At 38.8% G+C, this 17,005-nt stretch overlaps 1 protein-coding gene and 1 non-coding gene across 2 annotated transcripts in view; one reads left to right on the plus strand and one right to left on the minus strand.

Moving 5' to 3' along the window:
- MDN1 (midasin AAA ATPase 1) overlaps nucleotides 1-17,005 on the plus strand; it is a 229,787-nt gene that overhangs the window by 116,709 nt on the left and 96,073 nt on the right. The window contains exons 32-42 of the mRNA XM_007951423.1: nucleotides 271-393; nucleotides 1,807-2,004; nucleotides 3,390-3,497; nucleotides 3,863-4,051; nucleotides 9,537-9,626; nucleotides 9,726-9,989; nucleotides 10,130-10,391; nucleotides 12,020-12,179; nucleotides 12,988-13,104; nucleotides 14,558-14,766; nucleotides 16,324-16,469. Coding sequence (XP_007949614.1) covers nucleotides 271-393; nucleotides 1,807-2,004; nucleotides 3,390-3,497; nucleotides 3,863-4,051; nucleotides 9,537-9,626; nucleotides 9,726-9,989; nucleotides 10,130-10,391; nucleotides 12,020-12,179; nucleotides 12,988-13,104; nucleotides 14,558-14,766; nucleotides 16,324-16,469 — 1,866 coding nt within the window. The remainder of the gene's footprint in view (nucleotides 1-270; nucleotides 394-1,806; nucleotides 2,005-3,389; nucleotides 3,498-3,862; nucleotides 4,052-9,536; nucleotides 9,627-9,725; nucleotides 9,990-10,129; nucleotides 10,392-12,019; nucleotides 12,180-12,987; nucleotides 13,105-14,557; nucleotides 14,767-16,323; nucleotides 16,470-17,005) is intronic.
- On the minus strand, nucleotides 2,696-2,832 carry LOC122151046. Its single transcript, XR_006163948.1, has one exon. It is a non-coding gene; the product is annotated as a small nucleolar RNA SNORA13 (small nucleolar RNA).

A 17,005-nucleotide genomic window follows, 5' to 3' on the forward strand; every position in this document is an offset into this window, starting at 1 on the left:
TTCCTAAGTGCAGCCAGTGTTGAAAACTAACCTAATTCCTAATTGGAAGGTGCCATCTCCAGCTGATTGATAGTTAAAGCATTATGTGAAAGTACTTGGGTCATGTTTGGGCTCCCTGGGAAGGAGTAAGTTTTCTATCTGTTTGAAGGGTAAGAAGGAAGAGTAGTGGCACAGGGCCCAAGTATTTATCATCTTAGACTTAGGACTTTGGGGTCTGGTTAATCTTTGTGTGTATTGTTGTCATTTCCCTTTTTCTTCTCCCTCTCAAAGGACATCACAGACCTATTTGGAGCAGATCTACCTGTTGAAGGTGGCAAAGGAGGCGAGTTTGCCTGGCGTGATGGCCCCTTACTGGCCGCTCTGAAGGCAGGCCACTGGATTGTGTTGGATGAGGTGAGGGGACAGTCCATCGTGCAATGATGAAGTCACATGTGGGAGGAGCAGTTCTATTTTGTATATCTCTGGGGCAATTTGCAGTGAGTGATTATACTAATGGTCAGTAAAGGCAAATTCTCTAATGAAAAGAGTCCTCCTTTTCTTTTAAGAATAAGAAATGTCACTTGATAGAAAGCATATCCAGAAGTCTCTGTACATATAACCTACAAACTCTTGCTTTTGTAAGTTTGTTTAAACTGTCTCTTGGCTGGTTTATTCTCTAGTCTCTGGCAGGCTTGCTGCATTTGTATTTTATTTCAGAGGTGTTTTACAAGTAATGTCAACCGTTTTGTATTTTATCAGTGCAAAAGTAGAGGGAGGAAAATTACAGTAAGAAGAGACATGCAGAAATAGAAAATAGTCAGTGTTAGATTGCATATTGGGTAAATTATTTCTTAAAAGAACCAAAGCTCATCATGAAACACACGCTGAATCTATGTGACTGCCAAGCTACCCAGAAACATGGAAGAGTGATGCACAGAATAAAAAAAAATAAGCTATTACTGAAGGATCAGTTTGGGATATAAGGCTAGGAAGTCATGTGGAGCTGAAATTATTAGTGATGAAAGTACTTCAGGTGAAACTTTTGACACAAGCCCCATCAATGTCCTAGATTCAGATACTGTTGCAAAGCTCCACATCAGAGGAAATGTTGTGGAATCCCTTAATTCTGAGCTGGCTCCTGTTGTTCTTGGGGAGATCATCAAGGAGAGGGAGTTTTTCTAGATTTTTGGGAAAAGATATCTAATAGAACATTTATCAGCCAGAAAAAGAAAATGGCTAGATCTAAAGTTTAAGGCTATTTTGATCACCCTCATATTTGGTATAATGCATCAAGGGACTGTGAGTTTAAACACATCATAGGCATTCTGGATTTGCAGATGCACTTAAGACCCATGTTGTTTATATCACAATTTTGAATCTCGTTTGGAAAGTTTGCTTAGTATTTGAACTAGAAAGGTATGTAAAGAGTGATCAAACTTCACCTATTCTCTACATTTACTGTTAAATTTTTGGGGGAAAAAACCCACCAGATTGCAAAAATGAGACTCTGGAGAACAGTTTAGCTGTCTCTTTTTTTGTTCAATCTAAATATTTATTCAGTTTACTTTGAAAAGTTACTGATATATTGATACATTATTTTACACATCCAAAATCTTTTTGACATATATGTAACATGAGAATAATGCAATCAATATATATCACATCATCTCTCAATATAAGAGACAGAATGTTAACCAGCATTGTTTAAGCTTCTTCCCTGAAAATCACCCTATCTTAGTATCGTGTATTATTCCTTTGCTTTTTGTTATTAGTTATATAGGGTAAATAATAAAAGAAATACATGCACTTTCTTTCTTTTCCAAATAGCTTAACTTGGCTTCTCAGTCTGTATTGGAAGGACTCAATGCCTGTTTTGACCATCGAGGAGAAATCTATGTTCCTGAGTTAGGAATGAGCTTTCAAGTACAGCATGAGAAGACGAAGATTTTTGGATGTCAAAATCCTTTCAGACAAGGAGGTGGGAGGAAGGGCTTGCCTAAGTCTTTCCTTAACAGATTCACTCAGGTGAGATTTGCTGTAGCCACAGCGACTGTAGGTACAGTATTAGGGCTGATAGGACTGCTGGCCCTTAGCTGTTAGGATGCTCACTATGAGAATGAGAAGGGCTTAGTTTAGTGTTCTGCTTCTCAACTTCATGTCTTTGTATGATGATCATTTATGTGACTGATTTCCATTGTAACTTTGGTCCTGGCTTGAATCACTGGTTTGAGCTGTTGTGTTGTCAGCTGGAGGGGAGAGTAAGGTCATCCCTCTCTTCAGAATTCTGTTGCTACATTAACTGATAAAGGCTAGTCATTGACTTTTATATATCTGTGTGATATATTAAAACATTAAAAACATTTTATAATGAAAATAATGCATTTTGATTGAAGAGAACAGAAAACTACCATGAAAAACAAACAAACAAAAATCTTTATTCCTATTCCAAAGCCAATTATCATTACCATCATGGTATTTTTTCTATCTGCCTTTATTTCAATAATGTCTGTGTATTTGCATGTTCTTTGTTTTGTACTTTTTCTTAAAAGAAATCATTCCCTTAATAATTCAACAGGAGGTTGATAATTCATTTTGTGAATTAACTAGATTTTTAATTTTTTTAAAAAACCAGTTAAAACTGGTTTTAAGGGAAACCATACGATTTTGGCAGACTATGTAAGTTCAGTTATATAAACAAGCAACTGTAACAGTTATAAACTGTAACTTATGCAGTTCCTACACCAAAGAATTCACCAAATTCAAAGGTAGAAAATGGCTGCAAGGAGTTTAATTTACGCCTTTTTTAATACCACATTCAATGGTTACTGAAAGTGAATGGGCAACCCAAACACCTTAAATATTCTTTCATTACTTTACTACTTTTTAACAGTTATTTTTCAGAACTTGGCTAATCTAGAGTTTTGAGAATGCCTCTATGTTAGCTTTCTTTAATGTCTCTGCCCTGTGATAATGAAGAATGTACTGAGTATCTTTTAAGAATATTTTATCATGAAAATTTTCAAACATATTGAAAAGCTGAACATATTCTAGAGTGAACACTCACATACCTCCATCCAGATTTTTGAGAACATTTTGTGTAATACATAGGAAAATTTTTAAACAAATTAATTCTTTTTAAGTGCTTTTTAATCTCTTTTTCATTTTCTTTAATTCACTACAGTTAAGATTTAAAAAAAGAAAAACTTCTGTTGCTCTTTATTTTAAAGGTGATACATGATTCTACGTTCTAAAAATATAGTAAGAGAAAGTTCTGTAACTGAAAAGTATGTATGTTACTGAGCAGGTGCCACTTTGGTGTTAAATAATTTCTCGTGAAATGTGATGGTCATTGTTGGTGATTAGTAAAGAGAAACCGTGATAGTTCTTTGTGGTATTTTTAAATTTTATAGGTCTTTGTGGATCCCCTTACAGTAATTGACATGGAGTTCATTGCCAGTACTTTGTTTCCAGCCATTGACAAAAATATTGTCAAGAAAATGGTTGCTTTCAATAACCAAGTGAGTCCTTGTATTAATAGTTCCTTATTTTCCTGGCTATCTTAGTACCAGCATTTTCTTAACATGGGTATCTGCCAAATTACCGGTCTTTCTAACTAAGATAAATCAACTAGACTTACGCATTTCTAGTGTAAGGCAGGCTTCTCATTTGAAGGTTATAGAAATCAGTTCTGTATTATGTGTACCAGTTTTAATGCTTAGAACGAATTGCTGTCATTTGCAAATCTGGGTTGAGAGAAGGCGATATATGAATTAAGCCTGTTAATTTCTATTTCAGATTTCATTAGCATTTGTAGACATTGATAGCACTTAATACATTGCTTTGGCAGCATGATAAGTTTCCCAATAAGGGTACCTTTTTCCAGATTGATCATGAAGTGACTGTTCAAAAGAAATGGGGACAGAAAGGAGGACCCTGGGAATTCAACCTCCGGGACCTTTTCCGCTGGTGTCAGTTGATGCTGGTTGACCAGTCTCCTGGGTGTTATGATCCTGCTCAGCATGTGTTTTTGGTCTATGGTGAAAGAATGAGAACCAGGGAAGACAAAGAAAAGGTGAGTTTCACACTTGCTCTTTGTGATTTTTTTTTTTAATCTGAAAGTTGATGGTGTTTTTTCACTGAGGGAGAAAAAGAGCACACTAACACTAATAATACCAAGTCCATTGAAGCTGCTTAGAAATTTAGGAGTTAAAGGAACAAACTAAACATTCACTGTGTAATTTGCTTATCTATCTAAATTCCCATGATTGCAAACTTTCTTAAAACCATAATAAAGAACTAGGTCATCATCAGCTTCCCAGGCATAGAAACAGGAAGCAGAGAGAGAAAGGCAGATGATATCACCTAGTAAAAGGGGAGAGGTTTTGTTTTGTTTTGTTTTGAAGCAAAGATCACATTAGATAATATTTTATATAGAAAGTGTGCTGTTATTACTTGGCATTGAGTTAATTCTGATTCATGGTGATGCTGTGTGCAGAGTAAAACTGCTCCATAGGGTTTTCATACCTTTTGAAAGCAATTTTCCTGTCTTCCAAGGTGCCTCTGAGCCCTGGCAGTAATCAGTCTCTCACATGAGGCTCTTGCAACTTATAAGAGGAAGGACTGTGGCAGGACTTTTGGAGATCAATATTATTGGTAGGACTATGGAGAGCAACACACATTCAAAGAGGTGCTCTTGGCAGCCATCTTTGAGCAGGTCACAGCTGCTTGTTTCCTAAAACCAAAAATCTATTGCCATCAATTTGATGCTAACTCATAGCAACCCTGTAGGACAGAGTAGAACTGCCACACGGGGTTTCCGAGGCTGTAATCTTTACGGAAGCCAATTGCCACATCTTTCTCCTTTGGAATGGCTAATGAGTTTGAACTGCTGACCTTTTGGTTAGTAGCCAAACACTTAATCATTGTACCACCAGGGCTCCTTGTTTATTTCCTATTCAGGTCCAAATACCAGCACAACAGATTTGGTTGCCATGCAGTGCATATGTGGCCCTTATTTAATGTAGCAATTACTAAACTTTTTTCAACTGATTCAAAGCCCTGAAAGAAACGTTATTATGTGTTTAAAAGGGCATAAAAATATCTGTTAGTTGTAAATAGAATATGACCTAAGAATTTCTAACTTAAGAAATTATAATGATTTGGGCATTTTGCTTCATGGTATGTAAAGTTTTGTCCCACTGAATGCTTGTAAGAGCTGTATGTAGGAGATGCTATCATGATCTCTTTCAGATGAAGACCTGTCAGAGGCCTGGTATCTCACGGGTCATAGGTGCCAGAGCCAGCTCTCTGACCGAGGCCTTTTTCACTTTATCTGGTAGTCCTTCTACTACACTACAGCCATTTGAAAACAAATTAATTAAAATATTGCTCTGCACATAAAGAAGCAGTAACATCCTTGTTAAAATGGGAAGATAGGGTTAGCCTATTGCATGGAAGGATGTCACATACTTTGCATTCTGCTGCACTCAGTCTGTTGTTGGTTGTTGTTATTTGCCATCGAGTCAGCCCCGACTCATAGCGACCCCTCCTTGGGTTTCCGAGGCAGTATCACTACGGAAGTAGGATTGCCCAACCTTCCTTCCGAGGAGTGGCTGGTGGGTTTGAACCGCCAGCCTTCTGGTTAGCAGTCAAGTGCCTTAGGCACTATGCTACCAGAGCTCCTAGATCCTTTTTTATGTTGTATCCAGAACCTAGCCAAACCTTAGCAGTCCATTTATTACCTGTAAGTGACCTTCACTCTGTATATTAGGAGAAAGCGTTCAGCTAGTCTTTTTTAACAGTTTTGTTGATAGGTAATTTATATGTCATCACCTGGTATTTTAATTTAGTCATCCTTTTATTAATTTTTGGTATTAATTGTGGTAAAAAATTGGCCAGTTGTTGGGCAATTGATGTCAGTCAGATGGTAGATGGTGGAAGGTTTTTTTCACTCCTCCAGTTCAGGGTTACTGTGATCTACCAAATAAGTGTTGACTGAGAAAAAAAATACCAGGAAGCAGACATTCAATTAATAGAAAGACTATAAAACTTGGAAAGTTTTAGGTGAATTGAGTCTGATTTTATAAAACCAAATAAACCTAACTAGATTATAAACATGGTTGGCATTTCTCAAGTTGAAAGACTGATGAAAACATTTAAACCTTTAGTTGCAACATTGAAAGATTCTATGGGCAAAATATTGAATGCTGCAGGAAACATGAAAAGAAGATGGAAGGAATATACAGAGTAACTGTACCAAAAAGAATTGGTTGATGTTCATCCATTTCAGGAGGTGGCATATGATCAAGAACCAATGGTATTGAAGGAAAAAGTTGCAGCTGCACTGAAGGAATTGGCAAAGAACAAGGCTTCAGGAATTGACGGAATACCCATTGAGATGTTTTAGCAAACAGATACCATGCTGGAGGCACTCATTCAGCTATGCCAAGAGATTTCAAAGACAGCTACCTGGCCAACTGACTGGAAGAGATCCACATTTGTACCCATTCCAGAGAAGGAGTATGTATGTAGGAGATGTGGAAATTGTTGAACAACATCATTAATATCACATGTGAATAAAATCTTACTGAAGATAATTCAAAAACGGGTGCAGCATATTGACAGAGAACTTCCAGAAATGCAAGCTGCATTCAGAAGAGGACATGGAATGAAGGTTATCATTGCTGATGTCAGATGGATCTTGGCTGAAAGCAAAGAATACCAGAAAGGTGTTTACTTGTGTTTTATTGACTATGCAAAAGCATTCGATTGTATGGATCATAACTAATTGTGGATAACATTCAGAAGCATGGGAATTCCAGAACACTTAATTGTACTCATGCGGAATCTGTACAATCTGTACATAGACCAGGAGGCTATCGAGCAGATGAAGGGGATACTGCATGGTTTAAAATCAGGAAGGGAGTGGGTCAGGGTTGTATCCTTTCACTATACTTATTCAATCTGGATACTGAAAAATAATCCGAGAAGCTGGACTATGTGAAGAAGAGAGTGGTATAAGGATTGGAGGAAGACTCATTAACAAACTGTGATACGCAGATGACACAACTTTGCTTGCTGAAAATGAGGATGACTTGAAGCACTTACTGATGAAGATTAAAGACTTGAGTCTGCAGTGTGGATTACACCTCAATATAAATAAAACAATAATCTTCAAAACTAGATCAATAAACAGCATCATGATAAATGGGAGAAAAGATTGAAGTTGTCAGTGACTTCATATTACTTGGTTCTACAATTAACACCAATGAAAACAGCAGTCAAGACATCAGAAGACATATTGCATTGGGCAGATCTGCTGCAAAAGACCTCTTTCAAGTGTTGAAGAGCAAAGATATCTCCTTGAAGACTGAGGTGTGCCTAACTCAAGCCATGGTATTTTCAGTTGCCTCATATGCATGTGAGAGCTGGAGAATAAATAAGGAAGAACTAAGAAGAGTCAATGCTTTTGAGTTGTGGTGTTGGCAAAGAATACTGAAAGGATCATGGACTGCTGAAAGAGCTAACATCTGCCCTGCAAGTAGTGCAGCTGGAATGCTCCTTGGAAGTAAGAATAACCAGACTCTATCTCACTTACTTTGGTCATGTTGGAAGAAGGAATCATTCCCTGGAGAAAGATACCATGCTTGGTAAAGTGGAGGATCAACAAAAAAGGGGAAGGCCCTCAACAAGATGGATTAACACAGTGGGTGTAATGATGGGCTCAGGCGTAGCAAAGATTGTGAGGCTGGCACAGGACCGGGCAGTGTTTCATTCTGTTGTACATAGGATCACTATGAGTCAGTGACAACTCAGCGGCACCTGACAACAACAATAACAGATTATGAAAGCATTTGCAATTTTAAGAAAGTAGATTATAGACATAAGAGTGGAACATGAAGTTAAAAATTGCCTGGACATAGAGGTGAGTGATGAGCACACTCTCCCTTAAGGTTTTTTTAGTCTCATAGTCATTGTTTGGCACTGATGACAATTTTACCTTCGTTATTTTTATTCTGACTTGAATGCTGGGAATGTTATTAATAATTATTAATGTGAGTATGACTGAGTTTTTAGAACTACACAGTTTTGAAATTTGGTATAAATTCGTTTTGTGTGGCTCTGATTTTTCCTACTGCCATGGGAAACTAAGTTTTTTTTTTTTAAACCTGCCTCCTAACATGTCTTAGATTTTTCAAAGAAATCCAAATAAAAATAGGTTTAACAGGAAGTTACCTAACAGTATTCCTGCTTTAAGGAAAAGAAAAAAAAATGACATGTAAATTATTGGTTAGAGTTAGAGAACAAACTTTTGTTGTCATTGTACATAGCTATTTGGATGAATAGCTTGGTGTTTTTGCCATCAGACTGATTTAGATTAAAAAATCACTTACTACGTGCAGATCACACAACATATGAATCCCATTATCCGTATCTATAAAATGGAAAAGCTACCTATTTTGCAGGTGTAAGGATCAGAAATAATGTAGGTAGTCAATGAATGGCCATTGTTCTTACTGCTGTTCTCTCTTATCCTGTTTTTAGGTGGCACTTTGAATGATGCCAGCAGTTTCTTTTTTTGTCTCTCGATTTGCCTTGGTGTCCATGGCTTCATTTTAATTTATGGTATACTCTTACTGGAACCTCATATAGTTTGGAAATACATGATTACACTATTCCTGAGTTCAAGTTTCTTTTCATTCTGAAGAATTAAATCATTTAGTCAGTATTTTTTTTACAGTAGAACATTTAAAAAGATAAGTAAATTGTGACTGGTGTTCTTAGGATATTGTGACTCATAGTTGTGAAAGTTTTCTAGAAGTATTCATTCTGGAAAATTTGGCTATGAATTTGCAAAAAGCAAGGAGGCCACAGGTTCTGACCTCTAACCCTACAAGAGGAAGACAGAATCACCATCAGCAGCCCAAGGCCTATCCCTGTGAGGCCAGACATGCTGCCTCCCTCCAGCCCTTTCACCAACCTTTCCTCCCAAAGCACCCACCACTTCTCTTCTGGGTTCAATAATTCACTGCAGTGGCCACACAGAACTCACAGATTACGGGGTTTATTAAGGAAGCACCAAGCTACAATTCAAGTTCAGAAAGAACGCTCAGTCTCTCTCCCAGCCCACAGTCTCTCTCCTAACAGTCTCTCACAGTTTCTCTCCCAGCAAGTGAGTGTCCCTTGGTGTCTCACTCAGCAGTTCCTGTCTCTTTCAGCAGCACGTCTTCCTCAACCAGGAGTCAGAGAGAGACTTCTTCTGCCTCTAGGAGGCCTCCTTTTTAGCCTGGCAGAGTGGCCAGACTAACCAGACATAACATCAGAATTCTAAGCACCTGAGAGAAAGTAGGAACCTCCCAAACATTGCTTTGTGTTGCGCCCAACAGAAATACCCCAGGTGGATAACTTTTACAATCAGGAGCTCCTCAGTGGCTCACAGCAAATTCCACCAGAGTTTACAAAGACATATGACTAGAAAAGCCACACTAAGTAATTTACTACACTGCAGAATTTGATAGAGTGATTTGTGTTTTGATGTCATCACCTTCTTCCCTTAGGTCATTGCTGTGTTCAAGGATGTGTTTGGCTCAAATTCCAACCTGTATATGGGAACCAGACTGTTTCACATCACTCCCTATGAAGTTCAGGTGAGGAGAGTAGCATCATCCTCTCTTATTTTACAGTTTTCTATGGTTTCTTCTCTCCCATTACCACACACACTTGTGAAATCTCACATGTTTTCTCAGCTGGGCTACTCAGTCCTCACCCGTGGCAGCTATGTTCCTCACCCATCTCGCCGACCCCTGATGCTCCTGCACCAGTCGTTACAGTCCCTGGAGTCCATCATGAAGTGCGTGCAGATGAGCTGGATGGTCATCCTTGTGGGGCCAGCCTCCATGGGCAAGACCAGCCTTGTGCAGCTTCTGGCACACCTCACTGGCCACACATTAAAGATCATGGCTATGAACAGTGCAATGGACACTACTGAGCTTTTGGGCGGATTTGAACAGGTAACTGGTCTGCCTTCAAATTTTCAAGCAAAAAATAATAAACCTCATGGTCAGTGAGTAGTCTCTATGTTTATGGTGACGTCAGAGCCTTTGACTGTAGCCAAAGGCTATGATGAGTTAATCTGTTCTGGAAATTGCAGGTTGATCTTATACGCTCTTGGAGGCAGCTGCTAGAGAAGGTGGAGAGCACTGTAAGGGCACTGTTAAGGGACAGCCTCCTTGTTAGTACCGATGATACGGAAGTAGTACTGCGAGCCTGGAGTCACTTCCTTCTGACATATAAGCCCAAGTGTCTTGGAGAAGGTGGGAAGGATATCACAATGGAGATCGTCAATAAACTGGAAGCTGTGTTACTGCTTATGCAACGACTCAACAATAAAATCAACTCATACTCCAAGGCAGGTATGTGTGTTTCAATGTGCATATCAGACTCTTGTCAGATAGTGTCCCTTTGCAGGTAATGCATTTATAAGTGGAATGCCCATATTTTAAAAGATTAATAATTATTAATCACAACTTAGAAATCTCTGGTTTAGAAAGTAAAGTGAACCAGAGGTAAAGTACTCAGAATTGGTGATCCTAAAGAGGCAAACAGGAATGATACTGTGTACTGAGCTTTATGGTTCATTATGTGTGTATACAGTATTAAGTCACTTGTGTGTAAAACTTTTATTTTTGGTTGGCTTGTTTTTGCTTTTTAAAGTAATTTTTAAAGAAATTGAGAGTATTTGAAACCTTATAGTAGGAGTCTGAATTGATCAGTTAGCTGTTTATTCATTTTGTATAGAAGGTGGAAGAGCTGTACTGTTCTGTATCATATGCAGTTAGCATAGTCCAGTGCAGCCTTCCAGGTAGAGATAAGTATGCTCCTGGGGGGTGGGGATTACACAGGTTGAGTCTGCCACAATGATTATCATCCTTCACTTCCAAAGCTTGCTTTCTTCACTCTGGCTATTGGGAACTGGAGTGGGTCCCAGCCCTCCGTAAGCTCCAGGAATTGCTCTTCTTTGGAAGTTTTTGTTTTGCTCATCCTTGTGGAACTTCAACCTTTATGTCCATATGCAGATTGCTATTTGGCCATAGACTCCAGGGACTATTAATGCAGGTTTCTGGAGCTCTTTGAGTAGCTCACTCCTCTCCAGTACCTCATTCCAGCTGTCTCACTCAACCTCACTGATTTCTAATCTGTTTCCTCAACCCAGTGAGGCCTCTGAAATCTGCTTGAATTCTTCTTCCTTGCTCTGTAGTCTAGGAATTGCCTCCAGAAATCCAAGATGTTCATCTGGCTTCACCTTTGTTTCTCTTCCTTCAGGGAACATAATCTGTTGTTCAGTGTCTGAAAGCATCGTTTCATGCATTTGCTGTTTTCTAATTGCTAACAGTAGGACGTTAAGTGTGATCCTTGTTATTCCCTCACAGCTTGAAGGAGGAATCCAACATATATTACTTTGTGATAATGAAAAAGTGTCATAAAACAATTTAACAACGAAAAGATCAATTGAAAAATTACCAGGGAAGGGCTATATAAACTATAAAGCACTGGGCAAATAGTGCTTTATATTTTATAATTGCACCAGTTGTTACTATAAACACATGATATCTTCATTATAATGGAAGCCCAGCTTTATAGCATCGATTGCGCTGTACCAGCTTATAGCACCTTTCCCCCCACCGGCCTTGCCCCCACCATATCTCCCTCAACAAATGCAGACATAGGTGATAAACATTCTCCTGCCATTTGAGAAACTAAAACACAGGAAGATTATTTACCTTTTCCATCACCTAGGGTAAACTCTTCAGTAACTAGCTATTAATTAAGAAAGTCTTTCAGAAGTATTTTCTGCCCCCAAACCTAGTATTCTAATATTTATACAGAAATAAAACTCCTTTTTTTTTAGCTCTATAAGCAACTTAAAAATAAAATTGGACCAGAAGTTTCTAGCTTTCCTTTAATAAACTTTTGATTTTTTTGGTAGCTTTGGCTTGAAATTAAGTACTGTGAATGATGATTCTTGCTTGTAACTTTTCAGAGTTTGCCAAACTTGTGGAAGAGTTCCGGAGCTTTGGGTTGAAGCTCATGCAGTCAGTCAGTGGCCACAGCCACGGCACATTTGAATGGATTGACAGCATGTTGGTTCGGGCCCTGAAATCTGGAGACTGGCTTCTGATGGACAATGTTAACTTCTGCAAGTAAGAACCTTATACATAATCATGAGTAGACCAGGCAGATTTGGGATATGCTGGTCAATGTAAAAACCGAGATGGGGTTCTGGTACTTTTAATCCACCAGTTAATTTCTTAACTAGAAACACATCATTGGCCATACTCTGCAGCTTCTCCTGGAGCTGAAGGCTTGCAAGGCCAGATGACTTTTCTAAGAAAACAGCCTTTGAGTTAGGCCTTTTTATGTTAGCATCTGTTACTTCAGTCTGGAATCTTCCTTTTGTTAAGGATCATTCTTCTTTGGAAATTTTTGAAAGGAGTGATCTGGCACAAGGCGAGTGTTTAGTAAATGTCTACCAGTGATGGCAGCAATTCTTTTAGTCCTAAAGAAAGGAAAAGGGCATAGAACACATGCAGTTAGCATAGGGGAAGCTACTACATGTCAGATGATGATCCTCTTTTACCATAGCTTTATTCTGAATGTTTTAAATTAAAATCCAGTTACCTTTAAATAGATTTAATAATGTTTTTACATGAGGGAGGTGAAAAGGAAGACAGAGGAATAGTTCCAGGAGGCTTCTATCATTTTTTTTTTTTCATTTATTTTTTCAACAATTATTTTATGTATCTGCTGTGTATGAAACTCTTGACTGTGAGCCTTAGAAGTAAAGGGGCCATAGAAGAGAAGCATACACTGGAAAGAGATCACAGTTCCATGTAGGAGAATGATTTGTACTGGAAGGAGGTGTGGATAAGGAACAGTGGGAGGCCCCTGCAAGGAGAGTGGGCTCAGTGCAGCAGGCCAGCCTATTGACATTTGAACTGCCTCTTGCAGCCCATCAGTGCTGGATCGTTTGAATGCTTTGCTTGAACCTGGAGGTGTTCTCACTGTTAGTGAGAGAGGAATGATAGATGGAGCCATTCCCACAATAACACCAAATCCCAATTTCAGGTATTTATGCCTCTTAAGTTTCTTCCTCAGAATCTGACAGCCTTGATACTATAGGTGGGCATTCAGTAGGACCTCTTATTTGTTGTATTCATACACCACATCATGAACATGCTCACCCATTCATTGTTTCAGTTAACAAATAGTTTATTCAGAAAATCTAGTATTTGCCAGGCACTGTTAGGCTCCAGGACATAGGTGTAAACAAAGGAGACTAGGTCTGTGCCTCCATGGGGCTTTTTACATTTTAGAGAGGGAAACAGATGAGAAATAAACTTGTAAACCAGATAATTTAAGAATGGTAAGTTCTATGAAAACAGTCTTAAAGATAGAGAAAGTAATTGTGTGGGGGAGGTGTTATATTTCAGATTGAGGATCAGGTTGGCCCTTCAGAAGAGAGAGCACATTCTGTGAGTGAAGGAAAGTCATAGAAAGATTTTGAACAAGAGAGTGATGTGAGCTGATGTGGGATTTTAAAAATTGCTCTTGAACTGCATGGTTTATACAATAACCACTTGCCATTTAGATACAGCATTTCACATTTAAATTAATTTAACAATTTAGTTTCTCATTTGCACTAGCCACATTTCAGATGTTCAAGTACACATTTCTTGTACTTCATTGCTACTGGAAGCTTTTTGGCATATAAAGGGGGTAGTGGTGAAAGGTGGAATCAAGGAGAACCAGGTACAAACATTTTCCAGAAACATTTTGCTGAAAGTAATTGTCAGGCCAGAAATGATGATAACTAAAGCTAGGGTAGTCAGACAGGTGGGACTTGCCATTGAACTTGCTGAATGAGAAAAAGAAGGGAGTAAGGACAAAACCTAAGTTTTTGGTTTGAGTAATTGGGTCAATGTGGGTGCCATTCAGTGAGAAAGAAAAGGTGGGCAGAGAAGCAGTTGTGGTCAGTAAGGAGTCAGCAGTTCCATTTTGGATACAAATATGAGATGTCAGATAGCTAGGTGGATGTGAATACATGAAGCTAATTGTTCAAAATAATATACTACTCTCTTTTTTATTCTCTGTTGTTGTTACGTGCAGTTGAGTCGGACCCTACTCATAGCGACCCTTCCTTGGGTTTCCGAGGCAGTATTACTACAGACGTAGATTGCCCCATCTTCCTTCCGAGGAGTGGCTGTTTTTATTCTCTAGTAAATTAAAATGATCGATTAGCACTGCACTATTAGAGGAATAACAGCACTAAGGGTACACTTGACACACACAGTTCCTTAGCAAAATAGGTTTAGAGAAACTGATTTGCTATAATGATGTACTTTGGAAACAGAAGGTAGAACACAAAGAAAGGTAGCCGACTTTGAGTGCGTGGTATCTTCTTTTATAAACTCCCTGAAGATGAGCCACGTAAGATTTGCCTTTACCCGTTGTCCTGAGCAGCACCATCAGTTGCACTGGGATTTTATTTATTTATTTTTTTCCTTTGCTATGTTACTAGGCTTTTTCTCTCAATGGATCCTGTACATGGAGAAATATCTCGAGCTATGAGGAATCGTGGGCTTGAAATCTACATTTCAGGAGGAGGGGACGGGAACATCCCGGATGATCTGGATTTGAAAGTTCTGCTCCATAGCCTTGGGTTGGTGGGGGACAGTGTGTGTGACACCCTCTTGGCTCTACATACAGAAACCCGAAGAGCTGTTGTAGGTGAGGAGCTTGACTTCTGGGTCTTACAGAGTTTCAGTTCTGTAGAAATTTATATGTTATTCCATTTGACCTGTGGTCTAGAAGTTCTTACATATAGTGTACATAGAACAGAAGTTTCCAGAAAAAGCTATTGAAAATGTAGATGTCCTCCTCCGTCTAAGAGAGAGTTCAGCAGATCTCTAGGTGAGGTACATGAATCAGAATTTTAAAGAAGCTCCTTAAGGTAATTCTGATGCCTCAGTTCGAGGCTCATTCCTTGAGGGATACTGCTTTGGGCGGTGAGAATCATGAAATTTGCCCTCATATCCAGGGCCGTTGTTGAGTCTCTTGAAGGCACAATAAAGAGAAAACTTTGAGTTGCTTAAAACAGACAGGTATGACTTTTAAATGTTGCAAAATATAAGAAAGAGCAATAATTATAATAAGCAAAGTGATATTTATCGAGTGACTTCTATGTGTTAGGTACAATTCTAGTTGTTTATTTAGTTCTCATATCAGTTCTGCAAAACATACATTTCCATTTTACAGATAATGCTTAGAGAGATTGAGCTACTGGTCAAAGGCAAAGAGTTAATAATGACAGTGCGATTTGAAAGTAAGTCTGTTAGATTTCAAAGCCATGGTCCATTATGAGGTCATGTCCATTTTGCCACTTTCAGTGTCTGTCAGTAATAGATACAAGGATACGTGACAGGGGTTTCACACACCTGTGAATGCGTTATTTGGTCACTTCTTCATTGTATACTGAAGACAAAGAGAATACAAAACCAAACCAAACCTGCTGTCAGTGAGTTGATTCAGACTCATAGTGACCCTATAGGACAGAGTAGAACCTCCCTCATGGGGTTTCCAATGCTGCAAATCTTCCTGGAAGCAGACTCCCTCACCTTTCTCCTGTGGGGCAGCTGGTGGGTTTGAATTGCCAACCTTTTGGTTAACAGTTGAATGCCTTAACCATTGCCACGAGAGGTCCTAAGGGTGAATAGGAGAGAAGTAATAAAAATGTTTCCACAAGTCCATTGTGCCCTGTGGAGACTCTAGAGTCCACTTAGGTGTTCTTAAACCAGAATCTGTTGTGTTTGAGTGGAAGGTTTGATCTGAAGGTGGAATTTATCCATTTCATTAGAGATTTTGCAGAATCTAATCATTCATAGACTTTTTTCATTTTGTAAATTTTATTATTTTGTTGTTGCTGAGAATATACACAGCAAAATGCACACTAATTAAGCAGTTTCTACATGTGCAGATCAGTGACAATGAGTATATTCTTTGAGTTGTGCAGCCACTCTCACCCTCCTATTCTGAGTTGTTCCTCCTCCATTAACATAAACTCACTGTCTCCTAAGGTTGCTATCTGACTTTTCAAGTTGTTTTTGTCAATTTGACCCCATATGGGTAGTTCTTAAAAGAGCATAATGCTCAAGGCAGACATTTTTTTACTACTTAGCCTAAACTGGTACTTAGTTTTAAGAAGACTTGAGGGGCTATTTTTGTTTTCAGGTTTAAAGATGATCACAGGGCAGTTGTATCAGGGTTGCAATGTTTTTTTCTTTATAGGTTCTCTAACATCTGTGTCAAGTCTGATTCAGACAGCCATTCTCATTGTCCAGTACCTGCAGAGAGGGCTGAGTTTGGATAGAGCTTTTTCTGAAGCATGCTGGGAAGTCTACGTCTGCTCTCAGCACTCACCAGCAAATCGGAAGGTACACAGCTGCTAAAGCACTAACACAGAATAAGTGTACATGAATTACCTCATATACAAATTAAACTTTTCTACTCACCAAACTTCTGTGGTATATTCTTGGCTAAATGATAAAGCCATTTAACTCTGAGCATCCAATCTTGATTGGTTGCTCTTTCTATGAGCAATTTAACAGCCATAGCCAGATCTGGTGCATCAATCCATGAAGCTACATTATTGACTCGAAGGAAATTATTTTTATAGATGGCAATTTTAAGGGTCTAAGAAAGTTGACCACTGCAGTTTGCTAATCTGGTGTTCAGTTACCTTCTCAGAAAATAACTTGAATGTAAATATTATATTAATTACATTATACTATATATGTTGTTGTTGTTATGTGCCGTCGAGTCGGCCCCGACTCATAGCGACCCCTCCTTGGGTTTCCGAGGCAGTATCACTGCGGAAGTAGGATTGCCCAACCTTCCTTCCGAGGAGTGGCTGGTGGGTTTGAACCGCCAGCCTTCTGGTTAGCAGTCAAGTGCTTTAGCCACTATGCTA

This window comes from Orycteropus afer, unplaced genomic scaffold (genome assembly GCF_000298275.1).
Source record: "Orycteropus afer afer isolate SDZICR_OR568_19922 unplaced genomic scaffold, OryAfe1.0 scaffold00011, whole genome shotgun sequence".
Classification (NCBI taxonomy): Eukaryota; Metazoa; Chordata; class Mammalia; order Tubulidentata; family Orycteropodidae; genus Orycteropus; species Orycteropus afer.